The 22,216-nt window shown below is 38.2% G+C and overlaps 1 protein-coding gene across 1 annotated transcript in view; it reads right to left on the bottom strand.

Moving 5' to 3' along the window:
• CPS1 (carbamoyl-phosphate synthase 1) overlaps positions 1-22,216 on the bottom strand; it is a 144,721-nt gene that overhangs the window by 6,417 nt on the left and 116,088 nt on the right. Inside the window, exons 30-34 of the mRNA XM_025278184.3 lie at positions 16,413-16,520; positions 14,591-14,680; positions 12,187-12,357; positions 9,390-9,464; positions 6,503-6,601 (exon numbers count right to left, since the gene is read on the bottom strand). Coding sequence (XP_025133969.1) covers positions 6,503-6,601; positions 9,390-9,464; positions 12,187-12,357; positions 14,591-14,680; positions 16,413-16,520 — 543 coding nt within the window. The remainder of the gene's footprint in view (positions 1-6,502; positions 6,602-9,389; positions 9,465-12,186; positions 12,358-14,590; positions 14,681-16,412; positions 16,521-22,216) is intronic.

Here is a 22,216-nt window from a genome sequence, read left to right as displayed (position 1 = left end):
TAATTTGGTTACTTTAGGAAATATTTTATAATCTATTAGAAATTATATTAGTAATGGTTGAGAAAAGTCATGGATATGATCTTATTTCAGTTTCAGAGAAACTAAGAATTGTGATAAAACATCCAGATCCTTGCACAATTTTGATAATGTTCAGCCCACAAAACTTCCTAATACTTACTTGTAGAGGCTTTTTGAGAAAAGATCTAAATCCTAGGTAGAGACCCCAAGACTACGTTCAAATATAAAATTCTTTCAGAATCTGGCCCTCTCAATCCCAGAACTGCAATTTTATGAGAAGAAACTATTGGCAAATAGAAAAGATAAATGCAACAGGATGAATCTCAGCTAAAGCAGGCTCAGGGGTTATTCATGACAGCCTTCTAGAACACAAATTGTAACCATGCCCAAGGCAGTAGCTTTTCATTCCCACTTAGGACCCAACAGGAAGAAATGGGCTTAGATGCAAGAAGTTCATGGCTAGATATAAAATTAAATAAGTATAAAATCAGAGAGTAATTCAAGACATTAAGGTAATTTAATGAGTTTTGTGGCAGTCTCTTTAAGAATAGATTAAGCAGAAGATTAGGACAATCTTTTACTCATTTAATTCTGCTTAGAAAGCAAGGGACTGAATTAAATGGCATTTTAGGTTTTCTTGGTGTTTTAGATTTCTTGAAATATAGCAAATACATGTGAAATATTCTAAATAAACCTCTGAATTTCATCAAGCACACCTAAAATGGAACATTACCTTGTGAACCTCTGTTAAACACACAACAAACACAAGGAAGCATCAAAGCACATGGGAAGCTCACCATAAAGGTAACCCATAGTTTTTGATCTGTTGATACATTAATCAGGTACTAATCTCAATCTCTTACATTTCCCCCTAGCAAAAAGTCACTAATAATATACGGCCATGTAATAACATAACATTGCATCGATTTTCTAAAATACCATTTCACAGGTATAATAGTTCTCAAGATGTGGCCTCCAGAGAATCAACATTGCCTGGGAATTGGCTTAAATTATGAAAACTTGGACCTTACCTCTAGATCTATAGAATTAGGAACTCGGGGAGTGGGTCCCAGGGATCTGCAGTTTAACAAACCCTCCAGTGATTCTGGTGTGGGTTTACATTTAGAAATAGGAAGGAAGAGGGGATAAGAGGACTACCCTTCATTCATTTTGTAATTCAAGGTGAAGATGCATTAACCTTAGCCAAAGACACTATGAAAAAGGTTGAGGGAGGAGTACTAGACTATAATTTTTTTTTCTTTGCCATTTTAAAGTAAAATAAATCAGCAAGTCCTCTAAGTCCTGCAGACACCAGTCAGAACCTCATTATGGAGCTGTTTCAGTGCTGTCCCCCAAGTGGAAAAGATAAATATTCGACATGACAGTATTGGCAGTTTCCAGCCAGGGAACTACTCTGCCTTCTGGTCTGGGGTGTTGGCTTTCATAGTCACATTATAAACTTCTATCAAACATGTATTGAACACTTGTGACACATAAAATAGCCTCTCTACAAAAAGAAATTACAGCTGTCAGCTTGCATCTGAGTAGCCCCAGATTTAATAGCTGAATGAAAATACCTGGGTAAGAAACCATTTGTTACTAAAGGTGAAAAGTGCAAGCTGATTTATTTCCTGGAAAACATTTGTAAGAAAGAAAGTCCTTTAAAAGTGAAAAAAAAAAAAAATATATATATATATATATATTTCCTCCAATTATCATTTCACATTAATCCAAATTCTGGCTACAGAACCGAAAGCCAAGTTAAGATGGTGTGATGTCTGTGGACTCTACAGGGATGTCAGGATTGACAACTCTATGGTTGTTCATAATGATTCTGTATAGAAGATAAAAGGTTATTCATGTCACTTGGAGTTGTCTTTTTCAAATAAAATGCTTGCTTTGTGTTTCTGAGCCATGCTGAAGCACAGATGTCAGGATGGGGGCTCTCTACGAGCATCACTGAATAGCCCAATCAGAGGGCGAAAAACAGGAAGGGCTCTTGATCTGCTCTAGAGTAAATCATTTATTGTTGAAGAGTGTTCCAGAAAACTTCAAGACAAGGCAGATTGCCCACTCATAGAAACTAAATAAATCCTGATGGCATGAAAAGAGGCTGGAAATATTGCAAGAAAAGCAAAGATGATTTTGTTGCCACATAAACCTACATTATGCCTTTCTTATATTAGGATCTTTGCTTTAAAAGGCTCTTGGTAGACACACAGTGCCTATAATAGTTAAGTTAACAAGAATCCTTTGATAAAACCCGAATCTTGATTTTTCCCCCTAAATCCCAGTTATGCGAGATTGATGTTATCAAAATATTTCAAATTTCCCAGGTAATTTGACCATAGGATTAATAGTGAATGGACAGAAACAGTCTATGTGCATAAAGGAGTAGGATAAGAAAGAGAAGAGAAAGAAAAATTAGGAAAATTAATATAACCAACAAGAGTGTATATAAACTCACATGCACATACACACACACAATCTATTTATTAAATGTTGAAAAGTGGTTGATACTTGCTAGTGATAAACTGCTACTTAAAATATGTGTTAAAAAACCAGCAATAAAAAAAATATTTCCTGTATCAGAGTCACTTTTGCCTTTCCTCCATAGTTCTCTTTTCCCCCTAGTTTTCTCTTGCAACCTGTTGTGAAAAATCAGAGTTAAGGTTTCTTCAATTAAGTCCTTTACTCATAGCAGCAGCTGCCTCAGGAAGGGGTGATGAAGAGAAAAGAAGGTTTTTTGAATTAGTTTATATGAATTCTTCTGGCTAAGTGAAATGGTGTTAAGATGATTTTTTTTTATTTTATTTTATTTAACTTTACAATATTGTATTGGTTTTGCCATATATCAAAATGAATCTGCCACAGGTATACATGTGTTCCCCATCCTGAACCCTCCTCCCTCCTCCCTCCTCCCTCCCCATACCATCCCTCTGGGTCATCCCAGTGCACCAGCCCCAAGCATCCAGCATCGTGCATCGAACCTGGACTGGCGACTCATTTCATATATGATATTATACATATTTCAATGCCATTCTCCCAAATCATCCCACCTTCTCCCTCTCCCACAGAGTCCATAAGACTGTTCTATATTCAGTGTCTCTTTTGCTGTCTCATATACAGGGTTATTGTTACCATCTTTCTAAATTCCATATATATGCGTTAGTATACTGTACTGGTGTTTTTCTTTCTGGCTTACTTCACTCTGTATAATAGGCTCCAGGTTCATCCACCTCATTAGAACGGATTCAAATGTATTCTTTTTAATGGCTGAGTAATACTCCATTGTGTATATGTACCACCACTTTCTTATCCATTCATCTGCTGATGGACATCTAGGTTGCTTCCATGTCCTGGCTATTATAAACAGTGCTGCGATGAACATTAGGGTACTCGTGTCTCTTTCCCTTCTGGTTTCCTCAGTGTGTATGCCCAGCAGTGGGATTGCTGGATCATAAGGCAGGTCTATTTCCAGTTTTTTAAGGAATCTCCACACTGTTCTCCATAGTGGCTGTACTAGTTTGCATTCCCACCAACAGTGTAAGAGAGTTCCCTTTTCTCCACACCCTTTCCAGCATTTATTGCTTGTAGACTTTTGGATCGCAGCCATTCTGACTAGCGTGAAATGGTACCTCATAGTGGTTTTGATTTGCATTTCTCTGATAATGAGTGATGTTGAGCATCTTTTCATGTGTTTGTTAGCCATGTGTATGTCTTCTTTGGAGAAATGTCTGTTTAGTTCTTTGGCCCATTTTTTGATTGGGTCATTGATTTTTCTGGAGTTGAGCTGTAGGAGTTGCTTGTATATTTTTGAGATTAGTTGTTTGTCTGTTGCTTCATTTGCTATTATTTTCTCCCATTCTGAAGGCTGTCTTTTCACCTTGCTAATAGTTTCCTTTGTTGTGCAGAAGCTTTTAAGTTTAATTAGGTCCCATTTGTTTATTTTTGCTTTTATTTCCAATATTCTGGGAGGTGGGTCATAGAGGATCCTGCTGTGATGTATGTCAGAGAGTGTTTTGCCTATGTTCTCCTCTAGGAGTTTTATAGTTTCTGATCTTACGTTTAGATCTTTAATCCATTTTGAGTTTATTTTTGTGTATGGTGTTAGAAAGTGCTCTAGTTTCATTCTTTTACAAGTGGTTGACCAGTTTTCCCAGCACCACTTGTTAAAGAGATTGTCTTTAATCCATTGTATATTCTTGCCATAGATTCTAATTACTTTATTCATAGTTGCTATGAGGTTTTGGTTTATCCCATTCTAACTAAGATGCCCAGTGAGTTAGCTATCTCTGATTAGCACATTCTATCGTATTGTTCAGTCAAATTTATGACTATACATTTGAAAAAAATCACTACAAGTTAAAATCTTCCATATAGTAATGAAGAGATTATACACTGACTATTGATGATGGCAGCTTTTCTTTGCTTCCCATATAAAGTAGGTTAGAAAATGGTTCCTACCTATCTCTAGAGATTTAGAATCTTGATGATTAATTTTACCACAGCTGCAAGTATTTTATTAAATATCAGTTTATTAAATATTTCCTAGAATATACTTTTAAGCTCTGTAATTAAAATATGTATATATTTAAATTCCTAATATTATGCACGCATGCACAGAAACAAAGTTCTTTGCAAAAATTCATGTAGCTGATAGAACATTGATTTCTTTAAAAAAGAATAAACTGAAAGGTAGAACATTGCTTTTAGAAGTCTCTTTTCCCTATGAACTTCCTTCTTTCCCTACAAAGCAAAAATTCTGTTCACTATTGCCAAAATCATACTAGTACTTCATAGGGATCAAATTAATTTTTGCTTTATATTTCCCTGCAGCACTGGAACCAAACAAGGCACAATTTTATACATCACTGCCTTCTTAAAGTGGTATTTTAAAATGTTAGCACTATTATGATTAGTTGTGAGGAGAGGGACTAAGGGCATGGTCTCCTCTGAATGCCCCCAGGTCTCACATTAAACTTTAAGCCATAACTGGAAGCTGGACAAATACTCTCACACTTGTGACTTAATAATACTTAATACCCATTATAATGTGATGAGTCTCTCATATGGTGTGATGTGTCTCTAAACTGCCATTAAGCTTCACAATGGCAAGTCATCTTGTTAGCCTCTGTTCTAACTGTTCTCCATCGCCCTTCTGGCACCTTTATGAAGCAAAATCCCAAGTTACTCTTTGCAGAAACTTCTCCAAAGCCACCCATCCAGTCTCCAGAGTCTAGTTTGCTGATACTAAGGCACCCTAATGCAACAGCATCTATAATAACAACCCATTACTTGAAAATACCTGGTATTATTCTAATTATAATTTTATTGACCTGTACAGAACCGTGCAGGGTTTGAACTGATTGAAAGAATGGCAGGGGTGGTATATCAGACCATCTATTGTTTTTATAGGCCCAGGGATTGCTAACCTCCAATGAAAGTGAAAGATCAGTTGAGAAACATCTAGTATTTTTTAGAAACTTTATAAACAAATAGTTTGTATATTCTTGCAATAATTATTCCAAAGAGTAATGAGTTTCCTGGCTCCCATTTTGCCCTAAGATTTACAGTTGACTTGCAATAATAAACCAGTGATGTCCTTTTCATCGTATGAAGATATTCACTTACAGTTACTACACCCTGCTTTGACTTAGAAGGTTTACGAGGTAATAATATTTCAAGAACTTCCACAGTACACTGTGGGATGGGCTGACTTTCTTAAGCCCATTAGGCCACTGCCCTTTAAGAACTTTCAGTCAGTCATGGAGAACTTTTAATTACGTTAAGAAAATTTCCAGATAATGCCCATGTCTTCTTCAACTCTGAATCTTTGATATTTAGTAGAAATTGAAATGTGAACGAGTAAAGGAAAGAACAGAGGTTTGGAGGGGGTAATATTCGTTTCAGTTTGGGATATGTTGGTTTTGAGACATCCAGATGGAGGTATCCAGCAAACTGCTGGAAACAGGGGACGGCTGAGGATAAAGACTTAAAGATGATAGTTTGAAATGGGAGAGTGGATGGACATGAATGAGCTGGCAAAGGGGAAAGTCAAGAGAAAATGCTAGACACAGTCACAGAAAGAAGCTGTGAGACCAACTTAACGGAAAGCTTATATTCAGAGGCCAAGGAGACAGTACTAAGAGTAAGCCATGTAGAAAAGATGTAACCAAGGGAAAGAACGGAGTCCTTTTAAAGGTACCCTGAATCCCATTCAGAATAAACATCCTTCACTAGAGCTTTTTTTCTTTCTTTTTTTTTTTTGTTTATTCACTTATTTGTATTGGCTGCTACAACAGAAAAAGGCAAAAAGTCAAGGAACATACAGAGAAAAAAATGTCCATTATTGCTCAAATTTGCTGGCTTTTTAGTGGAATTTAAAAAATATTTCCCCTCTTCTCTAGCACCATGAAGGTCACTTCCCCCACCAGCTCCCAGCACGTGTCCACAGTCATGCACACAAGCACACACTACCCACCTGAATTCCAATCAGGATGCCTTTCTGGGGTAGCTTAAATCCTGTGGAAAGCATTGCCTTTAGGAAAGCTGTATGAATACCTTCACCAAAGCAAGCCACCTGTTTAGAAGAAATGAAAAAAAATAAAGTAAAAGGAAGCAAATGACAGTCACCCAACCCTACCAAAAAAGAACCACAAATGAAGTCATAGATTCCTATGCTAGATTTTATTGAGTTGCCCAAAGACCACTCAGTCTGAATCTAGGGATTAAAAGTCTGGCTAGGGCAGATGTATCTTATGTTTTTAATTAAACATAATGAATGAATAAGCAATTCTTTCTCCATCCAACAACACTCCATGGAGCAACATAACTGGATTCTACTGTGAGATATTTGGATACAAATTACAGCTTCTGGCCCATAATATGGTGAGCTGCCAAATGTTAATACGACTTAATGTTTAAATAATAGTATATGTATGTATACTATGCAACAGTGCATGAATTCATGGGTCAGTAGCACAAATGCATAACTGCTAATCAATTGGTTAGGAGTTATTTCATACACATGGGAAAGCCTTCTGAAAAATTCAGTAAATCTGTGAAAATCTCAAAGGAACTTCTTCATTATTATTGCCTTCATAAAATGAGGCAATATACCTTGCTATCAGTTCTTAATACTACAGCCCAAAGTTAAAAAAAAAAAAATCCAAATTAATATAGTGTTGGGATATACAGAGCCTTCCTGTAGGGTAATAGCACTACAATATAACTACAAGTTGATTAGCTACCCTAACTATAGAATAAGGGGTTAATCTGAGCATGATGGAAGTAAGCCTCGCCATGTCATCATTATTTGACAAAGGTACAGAATCACCATTAGAGTAAATAACACTGACGGCTAAATTCATTCTTTAAGCAAGTGACTCCTTTACTGTCAAAGGAAAGTTCTCATGACTATGATTTTCAGTGGACCACTAGGACCTGCTGCTTTTTACAGCACAGTGAACATTTTCTGTGTTCAAGTACTGGCTAACCAACTTAAGGAATGTCAATCTAAGTTAATGGGACCCAAACCCTACTGAAAGAACCTAGGCAATTTCATCATAAGTGCATATACAAACACAAGGTTTCAGCAGTTTTCTACGAAAAAAAAAAAAAAAAAAAAGAAAGTAGTTAAGGAGGTGCTAATGGTAAAGAACCCGCCTGCCAATGCAGAAGATGCAAGAAACATGGATTCAACCCCTGGGTTGGGAAGATTCCCTGGAGAAGGGAATGGAAAACCACTCCAGTATTCTTATCTATAAAATCCCATGGACAGAAGAGCCTGGTGGGCTACAGTCCATGGGTCACAGAGAGTCAGACACAACTGAGCACAAAGATTAAGACTATCATCCCCACCTCATCATTAGGAAAGCTAAAGTTTTATTTAATCCCACAACAAGCCATTTTAACACTGAAAATGTCTCTGGAGCATAACTGAGATTTCACTGAGCTAGAATTATTATTCTGATTTCAGTAATAAAATAGAACTTGTAACATCACACTAAGTGACATTTGGAAATATGATTCTAATAATGGAAGAGGAATTATCTCTCTGTACTTCTAAAACAGATACGAGGAAGGAGAGGGCTGAATTTCTAATTCTCTCATATGTTCGTATTTCAACAATTCCAATAATGTATGTCTGGAGGCAGAATGGACACAGGTGCTGAAAACAGATTTGCTACACCAGAGAAAACAGCATGAAGGAAAGCAGATCTCACCCTGATCTGAATCCTAGGCTAGCTGAAAACAGCCCTGCTACTGAGTGACCATGGGATCAAGATGAACATCAGGGGATCTCCTTAAACGGCAGAGAAATTCAACGTTAATGTCCCTTGTCTTCAAGTTAGGTTTTCTCGTCTATTAAATTAACAGAAGCAGCAAAGATACTAAGAGAAGGCAATCAACAGTCCAAATACAAACAAGATAGCCATTTATTCCTCACTGCCTCCCTTCCTGTCTCACTTGGCTTCTCATCACAGATTTTGCTTGTAACTAGGCAACCATATAAAACATCACATATTTGTTGCAATTAAGTCTTTTCCCCTCTCAGGTTTTCCTCAACACCGAGAGGAAACAATGATGCCTCCCAGTCTGATGTTGCCACTCTGGTGTGCACTGATGAGAATCTGAAGGTTGTGTACAGTAAGTCTGTCAAGGGCTAGGTGATTCATACAATGTCCTGACACTGACATGTAGGGAACTCTCTGGAATCTGACAGCTTTCTACAAGAAACACATTTCACATTCTTAAAGAAACCTCCAGCTGACAAAGGCTCCAACACAAGTGAAGAGGGACATCCAGTGGTCAGTCTCATTATAGTTTTTAGATAATCTCCAGGTGGCTACAGTTGCTTTGAAAAACAGTGGTTCTGGGACTTTGCATATACCTGCAGATCCCACCGTATTATGGCCCCATTATCTTTCTACTGTTGTACATTCATTCTACATGTTGCTATTAAAAGCTCAATGATCTAATTTCACAATAGCAAGGCAAATTAGAGGGGATGAGAGGTGCTTTACAGAGATACCTGAGACCCTTAAAATAAAAAGACCTGGAAGGTATTTACCTAGACATCTAAAGAAATATTTGAAAGATGCTCTCAATTTGTAATGTGAAAACGAATGAAACACACAGACAATATAGCCAACTGTTGAAATATAAGTGAGAATTTAGACTCTGGGCTACAAAATTCAAGGATTTTTTTCTTAGCTCAAAATTCCCAGGCCATTTCAGACTTATTCTGATCACAAAAGAAGTGTCTCGCTTACTACTTACTAAATTACTTTATTATATTCTGATCATAAAACCATAGACTTCAAAGTAGATTTAATGAAAGTGTTCATGGATCATTAACTAGTTACCTCTCCAGTGGAAGCCATCTCACATCGTAGAATGGGGTCAGCGTCTCTCAACCGGGGCCAGGAAAACATTGGAGCCTATCAAAATAACGGGTAGGAAAAATATGTGAAAGAAGGGTATAACAAGAATAAAGGAGGATAATTATATTTAGTGAATCATTTCTCATAGGATTCATTTAGGCTATGGTAGACACGTAAAAAAACATCTTTGGTCCAAGCAACTGACTTGAAAAATAGCTTTAAACCTGTGTTCCAAGAATTTCTTGAGCTTTTGGCCCAAAATTGGGTTAAATAATCACAATTTATTTCTGTAAATAGGGCCCCAGTGACCAGTCTAAGCCAATGTTTCTGATCTAGCCTACACATACTCTTACTGGAGTGATTTCAAACAAAGTCTACTGGGCATTGGTCTCCCCAGACACAGAGTTCAAACACTTTTTCCTTGGTAGGCTTTTGAAACATTCTTCTTCTTGTTCTGATCATTTGGACTTACAACAAGCCACCTTGCCAGAAATGTCTGTCTGCAAGCTGACTTCTGAGACATTAAGCTGTTGTTGACACCTCTTAAAAAGCTTTGAAAAATATTCTTCTTGGAAACACTTTTGCCCAGAACTTTCATATGAACTAGAACATAGATAGGAGTGCTTTCTTTCCATTTATTTTATCAATGCAGTTCACTAAGAATCAAATTTTTGTTTCTTTCATATATCTATTTATCCAGCCTAGACTATTCCTTCTTTGATTCGGGCATGCCTCTAAATCATTATGGCAATTAATTCTAGCTTGGAGTTATTTCACTGGGTCATCTCAGTCATTATTACATTATATTCCTGCGTTCCAGCCTCTCTCTACCTCAACCATTGATATCTACCCACCTCACTAGGACAATATGAAGATTGACTATGAAAAAGTAATTTGACCAAAAAATCAAGATTAATGTACAAGGATAACTAGGAAGAAGTAAACTAGAAGACAGTGAATTTTGAAAAATTCACATCTATCCATCAGTATTGTTACTAGTTGGAAATTGTTTCAGACACATGTGTGTATATATGTGTGTGTGTGTATTCCTGTGTCTAAGAATAAAGAAACATGAGTTTGAAATTTGTATTCAGAATCTCCAGTGGAAAAATATTTTGGGGGTCCTTCTACTTACTGGTCTCAAACAATAAAACCCTATGTGTATAGAGTCCCATTGAAAATTTAACAATTTGTGTCGTGTCATAGCATCCAGGAATAAAATGCTACCCTAAAATAAGAAGTGACATTCTACCTCAGTGTACTGTAAAATCCAGGGAATCCTAAATTATTAAGTTAAATAAGATTAATAAATATTTTTTAATTTACAGCTTCAACTTAAAACTTCCACTGTAAAAGTCAGAAGTCAGAGTCTCAATTGTAACACAATTATGGTTGAGGCCACTAGTATATATAAGAACAGAAAGCTCTGAAGGCACCCAGAATATGTAAATATCACATAAATATATTATACAATATAAATTAATTTCATTGTGTGCTTTATCTAAAAAATTCAGATATATTTATATAATATCTCACTAATCCTCATACTGTCCAGTGAGGTAGTTAAAGGTCATAATTATAAATACTCTGTTCATGGGCATACTGAGGCAGCTAGAGGAGCACAATGGATTTATTATTAAGTTATTTGAAATATACAAATATATACAGGCATTTCTTGTCTTATGATGCTTTGTTTTATTGTGCTTCGCAGATAATGAATTTTTTAAAAATTGAAGGTTTGTATATTATGGCAACCCTACGTTAACCAAGTCTCTTGGCACCATTTTTTCCAACAGCATTTAATCACTGTGTCTCTGTGTCACATTTTGGTAGTTCTCACAGTATTTCAAACATTTTCATTATTATTACTATTGGAAAAAAAGATTATGACTCACTGAAGCCCCAGATGATAATTAGTATTTTTGAGCAATAAAGTCATTTTTAATTAAGGTATGTGCATTGTTTCTTTAGACATAATGTTATTGTACACTTAACAAACCACAATATAGTGTGAATATAGCTTTTATATGCACTGAGAGGCCAAAAAATTAGTGTAGAATTAATGTGGTGGTCTGGAACCAAACCCACAATATCTCCAAGGCATGTGTGTATTTAGTGAACAAATCTTACATTTTCCTGGTCATTCTTCATAAAGGTGCCATCAATTTCATTACCCTCACAGTACCACTACAACAAAATTATACCACTAAAGAAATCGGAACTAAGCAAAGGTGGTCAAGGCAATAAAATTTAAGTAACACCAGAAGGTAACACTTTTACAAGACTCATGCATTCCTGAAAGCCTTGGCATAATTCAAGCCTTATCCTAAAAGTTATATCCAGAATTTCTATTTACCAACTAAACTGGCAGCATTAAGCATCACCTTCATAAATGCAGTTTATGTCACTCAGCTAGTTGGTTTCAAAGTTATGTAATTCTAAATATTTTTTTTTAATTTTTGAAATGCACAAGAGTACACATAAAGTTGCCTATAGAGAAACTGCATTGCATTACTCAAAGCAAACATTATAAATCCCTAGTCTAGCACTTTAGTTAGAAGGTTCATAAAGTATCAAGATTATTTTCAAAAATTATTTTTGGCTAAGCTGGGTCTTTTTTGCCCCATGGCATGTGAGATCAAACCCACATCCCCTGCATTGGAGGGCAGATTCTTAATCACTGGACCACCAGGGAAGTCCTAAGATCATTTTTTAATGAAAAATTATTCCTTTAATTCCTTTAGAACTTAAAAAATGACTAAGATTTTTGAAAATATACCTTAATTGCAACATAGTCGGCTGGAATTATGGGATGCTCCAGTGTTGGAAGGGGTTTCTCATCAATGTGCTCCCCAATCATCACCTTGGTGGCCACATCAATGAAGTCGATTCCAAGTGTCTTGGAAACAAAGGGGAAGGATCGAGAAGCTCTCAGGTTACACTCAATCACCTGTAGAGATAACAAAATTCAAAAGAAGAGAAAGGATGGTGAGAGACAATGTCAATATTCATCTGCTCCCTGCAACTTGGGCCCAGCTCTTGCTTTGCCAGCCTCTTCCTTGTCTCCCCTGATAGACTTTTTTTTAAATTGATTAATATTTTAATTTAAGGATCATTGCTTCACAAAAGTCTGTTGGTTTCTGCCAAACATCAACATGAATCAGCCATATGTATACATATGTTCCCTCCCTCTTGAACCTCCCTCCCCATCCCACCCCTCGAGGTTGTTACAGAGCCCCAGTTTGAGTTCCCTGAGTTATGTAACAAATTCCCATTGGAGATCTATTTTACATATAGTAATATAAGTTTCCATGTTACTCTCTTCACACATCTCTCCCTCTCCTCCCTCACCCCCGGTGCCATGTCCATAAATCTGTTCTCTATGTCTGTGTGCCTCTTGTAGACTTTTGCTAACTGGTTTCCTTTTTGGTCCCGTGGTGGCTTAGATGGTAAAGCATCTGCCTGAAGTGCAGGAGACCCAGGTTCAATCCCTGGGTTAGGATGATCCCCTGGAAAAGGAAATAGCAACCCACTCCAGTACTCTTGCCTGAAAAATCCCATGGACAGAGGAGCCTGGTGGGCTACAGTCCATGGGGTTGCAAAGAGTCAGACATGACTGAAGGACTTCACTTTCTTTCTTTCTTCTCAGTCAGTATCTTTGAACTCTGACTTTTTCCCACCCCTTTGTGCGGTTCCATCCCCACACTCTCTTGACATGCATGCTTGTGTACTCGGTTGTTCAATCATGTCTGATTCTTTGCGACACCGTGGACTGTAGCCCACCAGACTTCTCTGTCTGTGGCATTATCCCAGCAAGAATAGTGTAGTGGGTTGCCATTTCCTCCTCCAGGGGATCTTCCCAATCCCAAGAATCAAACCCGCAGCTCCTGCATTGACAGGTGAATTCTTTATCACCAGCGTGACCTGGGAAGCCCCACAAGCTCTTGACAGATTTGTTTTTATGCAGAGTTCAGATCGTGCCACATCCCTACTGGAAAGTCTTCAGTGGATTTCTACTGGCCCTGATAGTGAAGTCTAGTCCTTGACAGCCTTCTATCCTCTTGCTTCAGTATAGCCCTCTATGTTATCTTGTACCACTTTCCTGGTCTCAGTCTTTCTTTCCAAGTTTACCTTCTATGATTTCTCTGGAAAAATAATCTTGATAAACTGAACTGGTCACTATCTCCTAAAACGCACTGAACTTTCCCATAGATGTTGTATGTGAACTGCCCTCTCTATCTTCCTTTACTTGTTATTCATTCCTTAAGACCCAGCTCAAATTACAAAATCTTCCTTGAAATATTTTATTATCCACCCAAACCAGGCATATGACACTCAAGTACATGCTCTACACACGTGTAGGCACAGACCCCCACCCTCACCACCCGCCCCCAAACACAGGCACTCCCTATTCTATGCCTCCAATATCACTTTATTCGTACATTCCTTCCAGCAGCTATTATATGCTAACTTATAGTTATCTATAAATTCATCTTTTTCCCAGTTCTCACTAAATTATGAATCTCTGAGAGCAAAAACTGGGTTCTATACATCTTTGTTGCCACCTTAGGACTTTGCATAGTAGGTGAGAAACAATATTGGTTACTGACTAGTTACATTAAGTAGATTAAATTAATTAAGACTAACCTCATCACCTTAACCTTTTTTTTAATTTCTTTCTTTTTTATTTTATTGTTTTTTATTTATTGGTAAATGGTATCCAAAAGAGCTTTCTTTTCCAGCAAATGAATAAAGCAAAACTCCAGTGCGTGTAATTATGACTGCTGCTGCTAAGTCGCTTCATTCGTGTCCGACTCTGTGCGACCCCAGAGACAGCAGCCCATCAGGCTGCACCATCCCTGGGATTCTCCCTATTCCACAGTAACCCGAACAGATTACTTTGTGATGATCACCACATCCATCTACACTGTACTGCAGGTGGCAGACAGTGATCTTCTTTCCACTGGATCAGGGTGTTTACAAAGCTGTCACTGACACCATCAGTGCCTCCAAGGCCAGTGTTTTCAAACAAGGCAGGTGTTATATGCTGTGCAACACCCCACACTAAGACACAATCAGCTGCCAGGGTCTCAGCTGCTCTGTGGCTGTGTTCACAGAGGAACATAAACCAACAGGACCTAACAGAGCAGTGGTGTCCCTTCAAACAGTTTGGCATTTCTTACCAAGACATCATTTCCTTTGACAAGAAACTGGACGTTGAACGGGCCAGAGATGGCAAAAGCCTTTGCGATCTTTCGGGTAGCATCCTTCACCTAGATCAAAAGGACAATGATACTGTACTAAAGAACATTCCTTAGTTTAAAAACAAACAAAAAAGGTACAGCACCTTAAATTTAGATTTCTTTCATTTCTCTTTACAAAGAACTATATCTCTACTAATAATGGAGTCATACTATGTAATAATAATAATGGAGTAATAATAGAAGCCATTCTTAGGTTTCTATTAACAAAATAATAATTATACTAAATGTTCTAAATATTCACACCAGGACAGCAGGGAAAAGAGCAAATAATGGTACAGGATTATCTTTCTGCCAAATGCCCCATCTACCTACCATCATATACTCTGGTTTTATTCTGAGGGCTAAATGGAATCCTTTCAGTCTGGTTGCTTCAGCACCAAAAGCTGCAGTCCAAACTCTGTCAATCTAATGACCTACCTGCTGAGAAGTACAGGCCCTGAAATTATATGGTACTGCAAAGACACCAGAGAGATTCTTTTATGTGCTTTTCTTTTCCCCTGGACTCTGCAAGGGTGGATATTATGGTCAGAAGGAAACACATTCCCTTGCAGGGAGGTGTGTGTAATCTATAGGGATTCCCATATCCAACCACAGCCAGAAGGGTCACATGCAAAGAGAGGGCACTAGCTGCTGGAATCAACAGCTCCTCATTCACTTATCTTACATGCCTTTGCAGTTCAGCAACTCAATCAGTTACAAAAGGAAGTAGGGTCCATGACACACTGAGCTTTGAGAGATTTCAAAATATCTGCGTTTTGAGATCATTTATTCCGATATGAAAAATTAAAGCACATTTGAAATCCCAGGATACTGTTCCTTCATGCTGCTGCTAATCGCAAAGAACCTGCTACCTTCACATTCTAGAACAAGGCAAGACCTTTGGAAACCAGCCCAACATACAACTAGCCAGAGAGGCTGCCGAGATTTTGATGGCAGGATTATTGGGAAGTCTCATTTAAATAGCTAATCCTCACCTCACATACCTGAAGACTAAAGGAACATCCCCAAGTTATTTATGATGGCAGTCTTTAAGATGAAACCTAGCAATGCATATTGAATACTGAGGCAGAATCATCATTCTTGGAAAGGTCATTAAAGTAGCAGTTTCAAAACCACTGGAAGACACATATCTTAAAGTACTTTTTGGGTGAAGGTAAGGGTAGACAGTGAAAGCATTGGTTCCAGAATTGGTTCTCATGTGACTGCTGCATATCTGCTTCTAACTGAGAAATATTACTTTAGGTGCTGCTCACCTGTAAGTGGCTCAAATATTAGAATCATCTGCAGCAGTAGTTATCCAAATGTAGTCCCTAGACCAGCAGGAATAGCATCACAAGGGAACTCAATAAAAATGCAAATTATGGGGCCTAGAACTACAGAATCAAAACTGGGGATGGAATCCCACAACCTTTTAACAAGTCCCCCAGGTGGTAACAGTGAGCACAGTTAGAGGACTATCGCACTAGAATACAATCAAGAGTTCTAAAGGGCAGAAAAGGAAGCTGCTATCTTTAAAATACACAGCAAACTCAGAGGAAGAAGTCCCCTTCATCATTAAATTTTACCTGGAGTATGTCGTATCCTACTACTTAGTTTAACTTGTGGCGGATTCATTTTGATATTTGGCAAAACTAATACAATTATGTAAAGTTTAAAAATAAAATAAAATTAAAAAAAGAAAAAATAAAATAAAAAACTTTTAATCTTTTCCCCTCTTCCACCTTTATTTATAAATGATGACCTTTTCAATGGCTCCTTGGCTGATGGTTTGTGTGGGCAGCATCAGAGTAGCATCCCCGGAGTGGACGCCTGCATCCTCCACATGTTCAGAAATGGCATGGGAGATGACCTAGCCAAAAGAAGATTTGAGAAAGGGTTGTCAGCTCTTCTTCAGTGAAGCTGCTACCTGGTGTACCCCTTAATTCTAACAGATACTTCCAGCACTGAGCAGTTTCTTTGCTAAATCTCCAATGAGGGGGCAGAAGGAACTGCACATGCAGCCTCACCAAGCTTCCCTGTTCAGTGACAGATCACCTTGTGGGGCAGCTGAGAATGTCTGAGAGCTTACCTCCCTATTCCATTGATTAGAATCGGTATAAATGCTAGGAAAAGAAGGTAACTAAGCCAACTCATGGCCCTACTGGTAAAGAACCCAACTGCTAATGTAGGAGACACAAGAGACATGGGTTCAATCCCAGGATTGGGAAAATCCCCTGGAGGAGAATACAGTAATCCACTCCAATATTCTTGCCTGGAGAACCCCATGGACATGGGAGACGTGTTGGGCTACTGTCCGCAGGGTCTCAAAGAATCAGACAGACTGAGCGACTAAAACTTTCACACTAAACTTTCAAGCCCGACTAAAACTTTCACACTAAACTTTCAAGCCAACTTGCAATGACTTTTAAGAATAGATAGGAAACTAAAGCATTCTGGGGGCACTGGAGACATCTTTGTCCTTTCCTTCCAGGTTAAGTTTTAAACACTGGAAAAGAAGACAGAAGAGGTGAATTAAAGCTTAGGTAAATGTCATAACTTAGGTGGGTCAGAAAGAAAATGTAAGATCTGAAGTTCAAGGGATTCTTATCACCTCCACACCATCACACCATAACCAAATGAGCTAATTCACCACCTACAAGAGATCTTTAAGTGAAAATTTGAGACAGGAGGGAGTGCATCTTTGGTCACTCAGTCATGTCTGACTCTTTGCAACCCTATGGACTGCAGCTTGCCAGGCCCCTCTGTCCATGGGATTTTTCAGGCAAGAATACTGGAGTGGGTTGCCATTTCCTCCTCCAGGGGAATCTTCTTGAAGATAGAAGGAAAACAAGAGGAAAATATTCTTGTCCTCTTTTAAAGGTAAGAAAATGAAGGCAATATAAGAATAAATAATGCAAGTACAAGTGTCTATATGACCAAGACAGGATTTTGAGCCCTTAGCTGTCAGATTGCAAAGTTTATGGCCTCAGTCACCATAACCTAAATGTTAACAGCATGTGTGTCTTCAGAAAATGATAAAGCTGAGAGTGGGGGAGAATAATTGGATAACTTTAAAAGACTTTAATAAATTACAGTGAAAATTTGTTTGTCAGATTTACAGATGACTTAAAGCAAAGTGTCATTTGAGTGCCAGTACTCCTGCTGTCGCTTCCCTGAGAGCTCAGTTGGTAAAGAATCTGCCTGCAATACAGGAGACCCTGGTTCAATTCCTGGGTCAGGAAGATCCGCTGAAGAAGGGATAGGCTACCCACTCCAGTATTCTTGGGCTTCCCTTGTGGCTCACCTGGTAAAGAATCCACCTGCAATGCAGGAGACCTTGGTTTGATCCTTGCGTTGGGAAGATCCCCTGGAGAAGGGAAAGGCTACCCACTCCAGTACTCTGGCCTAGAGAATTCCATGGACTGCACAGTCCACGGGGTCACAAAGAGTCAGACATGACTGAGCAACTTTCACTTTCACTTTCATTCCGGCTGTCACTTATGAGTTCTGGGACCTGGACAAGGTACTTTAGATGTTTAGCCGTGGTTGCCGATAGGAATGAAGATGGTATCTGCCTCATAGAATGAGGATAAACACAAGTACAGTCTGGAATGATATTTAGTGTGGAGTAAGCACTCAAATTTTTTATACTGTCCAGAAATGGGCAGGCAATGTCCCACTGATTAAACCAGTCAATCCTAAAATAAATCAGTCCTGAATATTCATTGGAAGGACTGATGCTGAGGCTGAAGCTCCAATACTTTGGCCACCTGATGCACAGACCTGACTCACTGAAAAATACCTGATGCCGGGAAAGACTGAGGGCAGGAGGAGAAGCTGGCAACAGAGGATGAGATGGTTGGATGGCATCACAGACTCAATGGACATAAGTTTGACCAAACTTCAGGAGATAGTGAAGGATAGGGAACCCTGGCATGCTGCAGTATAGGAGGTCACAGAGTCAGACACAAATTAGACACTGAACAGCAACAATGTCCCATTGAGCTCTGAAAACATTATAACATGTCTGAAGTATGATGTCCATTTCTGAGTGTGACTGTTTAAAAATTATGTGAACAACCTGAAATACTTCCAAAAGAAGGAATCCAGAATGGTAAGCAATGTTGGGGGTCTAAGAGAAGCTTAGGGAAAGAGCATATCCTAGCAAATTGGAACTAAATAAGGCCAACAGACCAGCATTACTTTACAGCACAATATTTGAAAAAACACAAATGTATGTAGGTCAGTCTTACATTCTCCACTTCCACATTGGTATAGTCACATTTCTCTTATTTTACACCTCAGTCTCAAATAGGTAAAATGTTGAAAAGAGGGAAAGATTAAACATATGCTCCATAACTCTGGAGGTCAGGAGGTCAGGGATGAAAATTCTAGGGAGGCGTACATTAGAAAAGGAATATATTAGAAGTCCAAGAAATAAAAGCAAAAACTATATACATATATATATATATGTATCATGTTGCATTTTTTATGCTTTGTATAACCAAAAGAGTTAAACAGAAAACAAATGACAACTCTCCAGGGATAGGAAGGAAAACTAAGACAAACTGAGATAGCATATTATAAAGCAAAGACATCACTTTGCCAACAAAGGTCCATATAGTCAAAGCTATGTTTGTTTATTTGTTTTTTCCAGTAGTCATGTATGGATGTGAGAGTTGGACCATAAAGAAGGCTGAGTGCTGAAAAATTGATGCTTTTGAACTGTGGTGCTGGAGAAGACTCTTGAGAGTCCCTTGAACAGCAAGGAGACCAAAGCAATAAATCCTAAAGGAAAACAACACTGAATATTCATTGGAAGGACTGATGCTGAAGCTGTAATACTTTGGCCACCTGATGTGAAGAACTGACTCATTGAAAAACACCCTGATGCTGGAAAAAAGTGAGAAGAGGGCAGCAGAGGATGAGATGGTAGATAGCATCACCAACACAATGGACATGAATTTGGCAAACATTTCATGCAAAGATGGGCTCAATAAAGGACAGAAATGGTATGGACCTAACAGAAGCAGAAGTGTTAAGAAGAGGTGGCAAGAATACACAGAAGAACTGCACAAAAAAGATCTTCATGACCCAGATAATCACAATGGTGTGATCACTCACCTAGAGCCAGACATCCTGGAATGTGAAGTCAAGTGGGCCTTTGGAAGCATTACTATGAACAAAGCTAGTGGAGGTGATGGAATACCAGTTGAGCTATTTCAAATCCTAAAATATGATGCTGTGAAAGTGCTGCACTTAATATGCCAGCAAATTTGGAATACTCAGCAGTGGCCACAGGACTGGAAAAGGTCAGTTTTCATTCCAATCCCTAAGAAAGGCAATGCCAAAGAATGCTCAAACTACCGCACAATTGCACGCATCTCACACGCTAGTAAAGTAATGCTCAAAATTCTCCAAGTCAGGCTTCAGCAATACATTAACCATGAACTTCCAGAAGTTCAATCTGGTTTTAGAAAAGGCAGAGGAACCAGAGATCAAATTGCCAACATCTGCTGGATCATGGAAAAAGCAAGAGAGTTCCAGAAAAACATCTATTTCTGCTTTATTGACTATGCCAAAGCCTTTGACTGTGTGGATCACAATAAACTGTGGAAAATTCTGAAAGAGATGGGAATACCAGACCACCTGACCTACCTCTTGAGAAACCTGTATGCAGGTCAGGAAAACCAACACAATATTGTAAAGTAAAATAAATAAATAAATGAAACTGAAAAAAAAATTTTTTTAATAAAGTTAATGTAGAAAAATTGGGGGGGGGGGGGGGGGGGAAGAACTGGACATGGAACAACAGACTGCTTCCAAACAGGAAAAGGAGTAGGTCAAGGCTGTATATTATCACCCTGCTTATATAACTTCTATGCAGAGTACATCATGAGAAATGGTGGGTTGGATGAAGTACAAGCTGGAATCAAGATTGCTGAGAGAAATAACAAAACCTCAGATATGCAGATGACACCACCCTTATGGCAGAAAGTGAAGAAGAACTAAAGAGACTCTTGATGAAAGTGAAAGAGGAGAGTGAAAAAGTTGGCTTAAAGCTCAACATTCAGATAACTAAGATCATGGCATCCAGTCCCATCACATCATGGCAAATATATCACTGCAGATGCTGATTTCAGCCATGAAATTAAAAGACTCTTACTCCTTGGAAGGAAAGTTATGACCAACCTAGACAGCATATTAAAAAGCAGAGACATTACTTTGTCAACAAAGGTCGACTAGTCAAGGCTATGGTTTTTCCAGTGGTCACGTATGGATGTGAGAGTGGGACTATAAAGAAAGCTGAGCACCGAAGAATTGGTGCTTTTAAACTGTGGTGTTGGAGAAGACTCTTGAGAGTCCCTTGGACTGCAAGGAGATCCAACCAGTCCATCCTAAAGGAGATCAGTCCTGGGTGTTCATTGGAAGGACTGATGTTGAAGCTGAAACTCCAAAACTTTGGCCACCTGATGCAAAGAGCTGACTCATTTGAAAAGATCCTGATGCTGGGAAAGATTGAGGCCAGGAGGAGATGGGCACAATGGAGGGTGAAATGGTTGGATGGCATCACTGACTCAATGGACATGAATTTGGGTAGGCTCCGGGAGTTGGTGATGGACAGGGAAGCCTGGCATGCTGCGGTTCATGGGTTCACAACAAATCAGACATGACTGAGCGATTGAACTGAACTGAAGGAGATGGTGAAAGACATAAAGCCTGGAGTTCTGTAGTCCATGGAGTCACAAAGAGTCAAACATGACTTAATGACTATTCAATAAAAGGGTGCTTAAACTGTAGATTATATAAGAGGTCATCATTACTATAAATGTAATTTTTTTTAATAACACTACTTTGAACTGTTAATCTGGAAGAAAAAAACAAACAGAAAAAAAACTTTATCATTTTCAGTAGAGTGTAAAGTAGAAGATGAAGTCCAAGATAAAATCCATTTTATTTCCTTAAAGCAAATAGAATGATATGGACTCTAAAATACAACTTTCTCTGTTTCAAGATAAGAATAAATGCCTTACTAGTACAACCTTAAAACTAAAGAAAGGCATTCTTCATACTTTCATTTCTCCCTGAAGTTAGAGACATTGATTATATTAGTGCTACCAGATGTGATGTGGTAAGTCATTTTTATATTATTATCTTTATCCATCAACTCTATTTAGTTTTGTCTTTATTAACCCAATAAAAAGAGGGAGAGTGGAAAAATCAAGAGAGACGAAGAAGTAGGGATTCAGTTAGGAACTTCAGAAAGAAAGTATCAGATTTTTTTGTGATATCCACTGAAACATAAAAGGAAACCCACAGACAAAGGAAAATTAGAGAGAAAATCTATTCAAAAAGAATGAGTACAGGATGATAATTAATTTTGAATATCATCAAAGAGAAATTCTAACAACATGAAAAGCAGAAGAAATGATACATATGACACAACTGAATCGTCAGTGAATTTGAACATTTTTTTGACTGAGCAGCTTGTCCATTAGTATTAGAGACTATTTTGTAGAAATCATGAGCCCTAATCTGTGCTATGTTTCTAAATTGCCAAGGAAA

This window comes from Bubalus bubalis, chromosome 2 (assembly GCF_019923935.1).
Source record: "Bubalus bubalis isolate 160015118507 breed Murrah chromosome 2, NDDB_SH_1, whole genome shotgun sequence".
Taxonomy (NCBI): domain Eukaryota; kingdom Metazoa; phylum Chordata; class Mammalia; order Artiodactyla; family Bovidae; genus Bubalus; species Bubalus bubalis.
The sequence above is the reverse complement of the archived record's forward strand: the minus strand, read 5'-3'. Positions and strand labels throughout refer to the sequence as shown.